Source organism: Crocodylus siamensis, chromosome 6, assembly GCF_052110815.1.
Source record: "Crocodylus siamensis isolate JL-2025a chromosome 6, ASM5211081v1, whole genome shotgun sequence".
NCBI classification, from domain to species: Eukaryota; Metazoa; Chordata; order Crocodylia; family Crocodylidae; genus Crocodylus; species Crocodylus siamensis.
The window spans coordinates 21,147,616-21,156,461 of NC_143400.1; the positions used below are offsets into that span (position 1 = coordinate 21,147,616).

At 57.8% G+C, this 8,846-nt stretch overlaps 1 protein-coding gene across 1 annotated transcript; it reads left to right on the forward strand.

Moving 5' to 3' along the window:
• Nucleotides 1-6,040: 6,040 nt before the first annotated feature.
• LOC149861552 (E3 ubiquitin-protein ligase RNF19B-like) lies at nt 6,041-7,905 on the forward strand. The gene is made up of 4 exons (XM_090052580.1): nt 6,041-6,204; nt 6,684-6,769; nt 6,977-7,126; nt 7,382-7,905. Exons 1-4 carry the CDS (start codon nt 6,156-6,158, stop codon nt 7,844-7,846), a joined length of 750 nt encoding a protein of 249 aa, XP_089908706.1. The 5' UTR covers nt 6,041-6,155; the 3' UTR covers nt 7,847-7,905.
• The last annotated feature ends 941 nt before the right edge of the window (nt 7,906-8,846 follow it).

Genomic DNA, 8,846 nt, shown 5'->3' on the forward strand with positions numbered 1-8,846 from the left:
ACGGGAATAAAACTGGGAAAGTAGCCTTGGTTCCTGGGCAGCCCGCTCTGACTATCTTCAACACTGATCCTCTGACCAAGGCAGCCTACTCTGCGCAGACCTTCGATGTAGGAGCTGGGAACCCCCCAACGAGACCTCACAGAGTGATCAACCACTGATGTCTCGTTCATTATTTCTTAGGGCGGTAAGCATCTACTTTGACTTGATTACACTGCAGTAGACAGTATCCATAATGCTTGATATTTGTATGAGTTTTGAAAGGATTAGAAACTTAGCCTTTATGCCAAGCCTGACTGTTTGTGGAGCTTCCTGACCGGGTAAAAGGCCCATCTATTGCAAGGAGAAAATCCTCACTGTTTGATACACAGAGGTATCTTCTGTACTAACACCACAGGGGCAGACCATGGGCTGAAGAAGGCCGCAGGATGTCTCTTTCCTGCATCTCTTGCAGCTGCTGCTCAAACGGCCACTGGAAATGGCTGGGTTCTCTTTGAGGTCCCCTTTTGACAGGTCTGGCATTGCTGGTGTTGATTCTGTATGCTCCGGTGGGACTTCTTTCCGTGCCCTCATAGAGACTTGGTAATTTTTTAGGACACCATGATGAGTGACTTCCATCAATTACTACCCCCTGGGTCTGACCACGGAGCCAATTTCCCAGCCAGTGGATCATGGTGGACCCAAGGCCACAATTGGCCAGTTTTGCCAAGAGGTGATCATGGGATACCAGATCGAAGGCTTTTTTGAAGTGAAGATATATGACATCAATCTCTTCTCCCTTGTCCAGATGATAGGTCACCTGGTTCTAGAAGGAAATGAGATTGGTCAAGCAAGACCTACCCGCAACAAACCTGTGCTGGCTATCCCTCAGGATGTTGGCGTTGGTCAGTCCATTAAGGATGGCCTCTTTAATAAACTTTTCTAAGATCTTCCCCAGGATAGAAGTCAGGCTGATGGGCCTATAGTTTGCTGGATCCACTCTCCTCCCTTTCTTGAAGATAGGCACCACATTGGCCTTCTTCCAGTCTTCAGGCACCGCACCAGAGCGCCAGGAGTTTTATGTCTCAAATTAAGAATTTGTTAATCAATACTGCTCCTTCCCATCTGCGTACCCATGTATCCCTCCAACTGGCGGAATGATGGGGAAAAACGGTCAGGGACATAGCTGCCAAACCGTTAGCAAGTACTCCTCGGGTGGAGGCTGGGGGTTCACAAATGTGGGCGGTTCAGAAGCAAACAGACAAGGAGCAGGGAGGGAATAAAAAGCTGTTAACTGGATGGAATTTATGGGTCTGGCCCAAAGAAGAAATTGATGGGCAACCCACAAAGGTTTTGGTGCAGAAGTATTAGCTCTTGAGTAAATAGAGATCCCCTATGGAGGGAGTCCTATACCCTGACTTGAAGCAGTTTCGTACTCCCCAGCTGCAATGACACGATGGCCAAGGTCCCTCCTGCGGGAGTGTGAGTGTCCCCTGGCCGGGAGACCGGAGGCCATATGCCCGAGTGACAGTGGAATGGCCGGCTGGAGGAGTTCAAACTTTTATAGGATTATTAAATACTGGCTCTGAAATTACCATTATACCAGGAGACCTGACTAACTTGAAGGGGGACAAGACGCTTTTAGGAGGATATGGAAATGTGTCCATGACTGGGTTTCTGGTGACTGTGTATATTACTGTGGGACCCACCAAACGCAGATTAATGCAGGTAGCGGTATCGCTTATTCCTGAATGTATTGTAGGGATTGATGTTCTAGGGGAATGGGAAAATATCCGGGTAAGCACCCCGAACACTGTTAGACACTTATTAGTGGGTTGTGCTAAGTGGGAACCACCATTGCCCAAACTGAAGTCCTGATAACAACCCAGCACGGTGAACTACTAAGAATTGCCCAAGAAGAGCACGACCTTACAGTGCATCATTGGTGGGACATTTTTAAAGGGTGGTGCCCTAAAGCAAATGTTGTATTAAATCTTCTATTGCATCCTATCGTTGTTATTTGTATTGTAGCTGTATGCTTGTTATTATGAACATGCTTTTTGTATCTGCGCATTCGGTCCCTCGCCCATTTGTGTACCATTCAGCATATACAAACTGCTTAGGAGGATTGCGAGTTAGACCTCAAATTCTTAGTGGTCTGTCTTACAATCGAGGGACTGTAATAGTAAGAGCTTTGCTATAGCAAGAGTTTTGCACGCTGATTCCATAGGAGGCCAGTGAAGTGGCACGTAGCTTCCTGCTCTGAGCATGACTGAACCATGAACCTAGATAGCAGAACGTTGTAAGACAGTGGAGCGTGGTAAACACCGGGTGGGTTGGATCATGACTCATCCTCAGATTTCTAGCTTGAGATAACCAAATCCTTAGCTCAAGATAACATTGTTTATTTCAGACTATATAAGCTGTACATTCTTAAATTACATTGGGTTCCTCAGCTCTGGCAAGAGTCCCGACTTGCGCAGAGCCCCGGCACAGGCTATTGCAACCCCGGGATCGGGACACTCCGGGGCCAGGGGAGCCATGCGGGGTAGTGGCTGCTGCCTAAGGCCGATGTGAGGTGCCCGTCCTCTCTGCTCTGTTCTATTGCCTGCTTCTGGGAGTATCCTTAAAAAAAGCTTTGCAAGGGTGAAAACAACTGCGAGTACATCCTTTGTTCAAGCGCGGGGAATCTTCTGAACCCAATAGTTCATTCTAAGATGGGATCACAACAACAAGTCTAACGAGCTCAAACACAGAACACGCTGGTGTCCTCTATACTTCACTGACATCAAAGCAGTGAACAGGGAACAAAGTCCAAGTCAATCTGATGAGTCTGAGCCGAGTCCAGGAGAGGCCATCCAAATCCAGCTGATGCAGAAAGATCTCCGAAGAAGATGGCGGGAGATTGGGCTTTAGTGAACGGTATCTCACTCCCTCCACAGCCATGAGTGACCTGCTGTGCTGTTGCTCACAAGCTATCACCACTCACAAGCCACATCACGGAGCAGCCAGATTCACCGTCGAGCCATACAGAATCCACCATGCAATCTGGCAACCACCACAAATTCAAAACCAGCCCACAAATCACCTTACTCCACACACCCTACAAAGTTCATGCTTGAACCCCACTCTCGAACATATCTAGAACAATAAAATAATAGAAAAGGAGATTTGGGAGGGACCTCAGGGTCCAATTCCCAGCTCAAAGCAGGACCAGCCCCAACTACATCATCCCAGCCAGGGCTTTGTCTGGCTGGGTCTTAAACATCTCCAAGGACTGAGACCCCACAACCCCTCTGGATAGCCTGTTCCAGTGATTTACTTTATGAACATACTCACACTAATACCACACTTATAAATAGGGCCTGGATTCAATTGTGATTGCACATTTTTTCATGAAAATTGTGAAATTATGTGATTTTCATGCAAAATGCGCTTTGCAGCAAAATGCCATGATATGGCCGCTTGCTTGGGAGTTCCCCAGCCGGTGGGCATATCATGGCATATCGTTGCAACAAGATGACTTCTGTGGGGCTGGGGGGAAGAGGTTGCAAAAGGCACGGGTGGAGGAGTGCTCGGGGACATGTAGGGGAGGGGCTGATTTAAAGCAGGCCCTGCATATAAACTCCAAAGTCACACACTCCTCCTCACATGAACGCCCCCTTCTCATTGCAACCTCACTACGTGAGCACACCAAATGAATGCAAACCAGTGCCAAATTCCCCGTTCTCAACATGCAGTCCTTGGAGGCAGAGGTCCTGTCACTCAAAGCCAGTCACGCCAAGTCGCAGCACATCACTCGGGGCACTCTCCCAAGTGACACATTCTGCTGTCAGTCACCCTCTTTTCTCACCTCTACCTCTGAGCACACACACGTCTTTCCTGCCAACACATACTCCTTCCACCACATGTCCCCCAGGTGGTAAAATGGTAGAAAAGTTCACTTTTTCCAGAGGCTTTGGAAAAAATGCTGTTTCTGCCCATTTTTCACTGCTTCATATATTAGCAGTACAATACAATGTCTGTGTCTACATGTCTACATGCACAGTAGACTAATCTAATGTGAAGTAAAGAGTCAGTGTCTACATGTGCGGGCATGTACTGCATAGTAATTTAGTCTATTGTGCAGTAAATTTACTGTCCGCATAAATTTACTGCACAGAAATCCTAATAGCATAAATTAATACATTTACAACCTGCATACATTTACTCCAAAGCAAGTGCAAAGAGCATTAATTGCACATGTAGATGTGCCCAATGTAACTATACAATTAATGGAATGAACTTCCACCTCTAACAGTAGTGCTCGTGGGCAGATCTAGGATTTTGGAAAGGAGGGCACAGCTGGCTTGACAAATCGGCGTGTAGTATCCAATACAGGTTACTGTCCGTTTAAAGAGAAACTAGAAGCTTTACTAGTAACTTATGAGGTCAGGTCTATAGTATCCAGTTTAATATCAAAGCAAAGCAGAAATATAACTATTGGAAGGTGTGCTCACTTATTATGTGACGGGCTGGCTGGCAGTGACCTAGCCCATGGGTTTTGAAAGGGCAAAAGATGATTGGAGGACTTGGGATTCCCTTTCCACACCAATCAGGCCCCAGAGACTCACCCCCCGTGTCCCGATTGGCCCCTTGGGTCACCTGGAGGGGGATACAAGGGGCAGCGTGGGCTGACTCGGGGGACACCAGCGAGGGACAACAAGGAAGGGGCTTCACAGAGCTGGCAAGAGCTGAGCCAGCGGGGCAGGAGCAGGGCTCCGGAAGAGCCTGAAGGAGCGGGACCTGCAGGCAGCAGTGGGACCCTCAGCAGCGCGGCGTGCGGCGGGCAGGAGAGGCCCCCGCCGGGCTCCAGGATCCCCGAGGAGAGGCTGCAGCCAGCAGGAAAGCTCCCCTGCTCCAGGAAGGATCTGAGCAGAGACCTGAGAGGCTCCCTGCTCTGCTTCCAGCTCCCCCAGTAAGAGGCCGGGAGCTCGACGTGAGGCTGGGGCTCCGGGAAGGTCAAGACCCCTCGCAGGCTGGAGCAGTGCCCCCAGTGGTGGCTGTGTGGCTCCTGTATTTTTCTAGAACTGATGTCAAATTGGTGTCTGTTCCCCCTGGCGCATGGGGTTTGACAGCAGAGGGGCACTAGCAGCGGGTGATGGCGCAGTGCAGGAGGTAGAGGAGCAGGTGAATGACCCCCCGGATTGCGTTCGTGGTGCTTCTCTCCGGAGTGACCAGAGCCTGAGTACAGGAGCAGCCATCAGCTCACAGTTGTATCTGGCTGGGAATGGGCAGTGCTGCCTCTGCCCTTTCCTCAGTGCTGCCCCCCAGGAGTGCCACCCGGGTTACAGGTAGAATCCATGTAAAGCTGAAAATAAGAAAACAACATATTAAAGAGTACTCTGGGTGCGATCAGAGCCAGTTCCCTAGCCATCAGACCGCAAGGTTGTCTAAACCTGAAAAGCTACAAAAATGGAAGAACAGTGTCAGGGTTAGAGCAGGGAGGTAGCGGACTAGACGTGGGAGCCAAGCAAAGAGAGAACTGCTGTTGTTGGCCCCGAGCTCGCGGGGACCCCGGTGCTGGCATCACCATTCGCACTGGGCTTCAGCCACCTGAACAGAGGGGGCTGTCCCAACGGCCCACCCCACAGCGACTCCCGATGGGGGTCTCCAGGGCAGCCTGTCCCCCCCGGCAGATGTGACCTGCTCCTGGGTCACTGAAGGAGGAGGAGGTGAAGCGGAGTCTCGTCTCCCGCTGGAAGCTCTGCTCACCTGTGCAAGGGGCGGCGGAGCCAGTGTCAACGCTGTCCCCAGCTGAGTCCTGCTGGACCACGGCAGCATGTGTCAGGCCCCTCCTGAGCCAGGTCACGATGATCAGCCCCCAGGACTTAGCAGCCCGGTGCTGTGGCACCTGAGGGTGACTCTGCTCCCCCCGGAGAAGGTCAGCGCCCAGCAGAGTCCAGCAGCGTCGGGGTGACCGGCAGCGGAGCGGGGCTGCTGCCAGCGCCTCTCACTGCCCGCGCCCCCCCGCCCCAACAGGCCCCGCGCCGGCTGCCGGCTCCGGTCGAGGCGGTGCCGGGACGTGCGGTCGCGCGCGGGGCCGCCCTCGCCGGGCTGGGCCGGGCCGGGAAAGCGAAAGGGAAAGCGGGGCGGAGGAGGGGAAGCCCAGCCGCGCCGCGCCGCGCCGCCGGCAGCCGATGGCGGCCCCGCAGCACCGGAGGGTCTGTCCCCCCGGGGGGCGCCCAGGTGGGGCCCCAGCCGAGCCTCGCCCGTCCGGGCTCGCGGGAGTCGGGGGGCGGCGGGGAGCCGCGGGGGGCGGCGGGCCCCGCGGGGGGGGGGCAGTGCGGGGGCGGCAGTGCGGGGCCCCGCGGGGGGGGGGCAGTGCGGGGGCGGCAGTGCGGGGCCCCGCGGGGGGGCGGGGGAGGTCCCGAGCGGGGCCGGCGGCCGGGGCGGGGAAGCGAAAACGAAAGCGAAAGGGGCGGGCGCGGCCATGGCGTCGGGGCAGCAGCGGGCGGCGGGCGAGCGGCCCCGGGGACTCGCCCCGCGGGGGGACGCGGCTGAGACCCGCCGAGCGCGCCGGGCCGCGGGGGGCAGTGCGGGGGCGGGCCCGGCGGGGGGGCGCGGGGAAGCGAAAGGGGAATCCCGGCGGGGCGGCGGCACAGGCGGGGGCGGGCGGGGTCGGGGCCGGGCCGGGCCCCGCCGGCCTCACCGGCTCCTCGCTGCAGGGGCGGGCGCGGGCGGCCGCGCGTCCTGCGGGCACTGGGTGAGCGCGGCCGAGCTGCAGCCGTGGGTGCGGGCGCTGCTGCAGCAGGTACGGCCGGGCCGGGGGGGCGGGCCGGGCCGGGGGCGGGACGGCGGGCGGGGGGGTGCCAGGCGAGTGTTGCTGTGCTCCTGGCCCCGGGGGCAGGAGGGGTGGGGTCTGTGGGGAGCGGGGCTGGTGCTGAGGGCAGCAGGGTGGGGGCTGGCCCTGGCTCAGCCAGACCCCGCCTGAGCACAGCTCCCCTGCTGCGTCTCATAGGGCATCACCTCCTGGCGCTGCCCGCGCTGCCCAGATACCCTGTGGCTCTGGCAGGAGCTCCGGGACCTCGGTCTCTTCTCGTACCAGGATAGGGCCCGGCTGGAGGCCAGGATCCTGGCACAGGAGAGTGCCAAGAGCAGCTACCGCCAGGTGAGCCTGGCTGGGAGGCTCTGGGGGCACCAGGCGAGCAGGAAGCAGGGGGATTCCCGGGGGAGTAGCAGGCAGAGCCGAGCGGTGGAGGGGGAGCTTCCAGGCCTTGAGGACCCCGGGCCGTGCTGGGAGGAGCTCAGCTGCCTTGGGAACTGCAGGGAGGAGTTCACCTGCCTCCGGGATTCCCCGTCCCGCAGGGGGGAGCTGACCTGTGTCGGGGCTCCCGAGCTCTGACACCTGCCCGTTGTTCCCCAGTGCCCGCGCTGCCAGCTCCTGGTGCAGCGCCCAGCGCCTGGGCCCCTGCGCACTGCCTGCCCGCCCTGCTCCCGGCAGTCTGGCCAGCTGTGCTACTTCTGCTGGGGCTGCCGCCAGGCCTGGGACGAGACCCCATCCCCCGGCGATGCCAGCCACGGCACCCGGTGCATGCTGCTGACGGTGCTGCACGACGCCCCTGCGATCCAGGCCCCCGAGTCGTCGGTCCACGGCTGCCCCTCACTGCGGGCCTGTCCTTTGTGCTGCACGCTGGTGACGCACAGCAAGCAGGGCTGCTCCTCGGTGCAGTGCCCGCAATGCCAGGCCTTCTTCTGCTACCGCTGCCTGCGCGACCACGACTATGACGGCCACGATGATGACGACAACTATGACGACGCCTATGACGACTACTATGATGACCCCTGGCCCTGGAGCTGCCCCATCACTGCCCAGCAGGAGCTCCCCTAGAGCGGGGTCAGCTGGGGGGGTCTGTACCCCTTCCCCAAATACATGACCCTGTGCCACAAGCCTGGGGGTGACTCCTCTGTGTCCGTGGCGCTGGCAGCCAGGGTGGTGTCCAGCGGGTGGCAGTGTGGCCCAGCAGCCAGGGGCCTGGTGCCCAGTGGGGAGGGGCACCCTGGAGCCAATTGGCTGAAACACCTGTCATGTCGAGGGGTGGGGGTTAGTGATTGGCTGTGCCACTTGTCAGGGTGGAAAGGGATCTGCTTTCCCTGCCAGTCAGTGAGAAGGGAGCTGTGGTTGGCTAGACCTCACACCAGTCAGGGGAAGGGGTCTAGTGATTGCCTGATGCCCCTGTCCATCACCTGGAGGTGGATTGGCGATTGGCCGCACCCCGCACCATCAGCCAGAGGGTGACTGCGCCCACCTGTGGTTCCATGGCAACCTCTGGCACCAGGAGACCCCCTTGAAAGAAACTGGGTGGGTGGCACCAAGGGAGGGTCTCCAGCTGGAGAGCAGAGGCAGTGGTCTCCAGCTTGGGGAGGGTCTCCAGCTGGGGGTGGGGCTAGCTGGAGGTGGGGCCAGGACATCAATGGAGGGTCTCCAGCTGGGGCCAGGGCCAGGGAAGAGTCTTCAGCTTGGGGGTGGGGCCAGGGGTGGGTCTAGCTGGGATGGGACGGGGAGGGGGGTCTGCAGCTGGGGACAGGGCCAACGAAGGGTCTTCAGCTGGGGGCAGACCTGTGCCAGGAGGGGCATTAGCAGCTCAGGTAGGGTAGTAGGGGAGCCCTGGGGGTGGCAGGTCCTGCTGCCATGGGGCGCCAGAGCTGGGGCACAGGCTTCGGGGACAGGCAGCAGCACCACCTTGCACAGCTGGTTCCTGGAGCAAGGAAACCCCCACCTGCAGCACCTCACCCTGGCAGTAGGGTGCTGCCTCAGTCCTAGCTACCTTCCACCTGCCCGGCTGCCTGGGGACACCTGCTCAAGGCAGATGGTGTGGCTGGGGAAGCTC

Bases quoted from the DNA above. Each gene is read 5' to 3' on its own strand.
- LOC149861552 (XM_090052580.1), top strand. From the start codon at position 6,156: ATGGCGGCCCCGCAGCACCGGAGGGTCTGTCCCCCCGGGGGGCGCCCA. The intron at 6,205-6,683 runs GTGGGGCCCCAG...TCCTCGCTGCAG, and splicing joins TCCCCCCGGGGGGCGCCCAG to GGGCGGGCGCGGGCGGCCGC. The intron at 7,127-7,381 runs GTGAGCCTGGCT...GTTGTTCCCCAG, and splicing joins CCAAGAGCAGCTACCGCCAG to TGCCCGCGCTGCCAGCTCCT.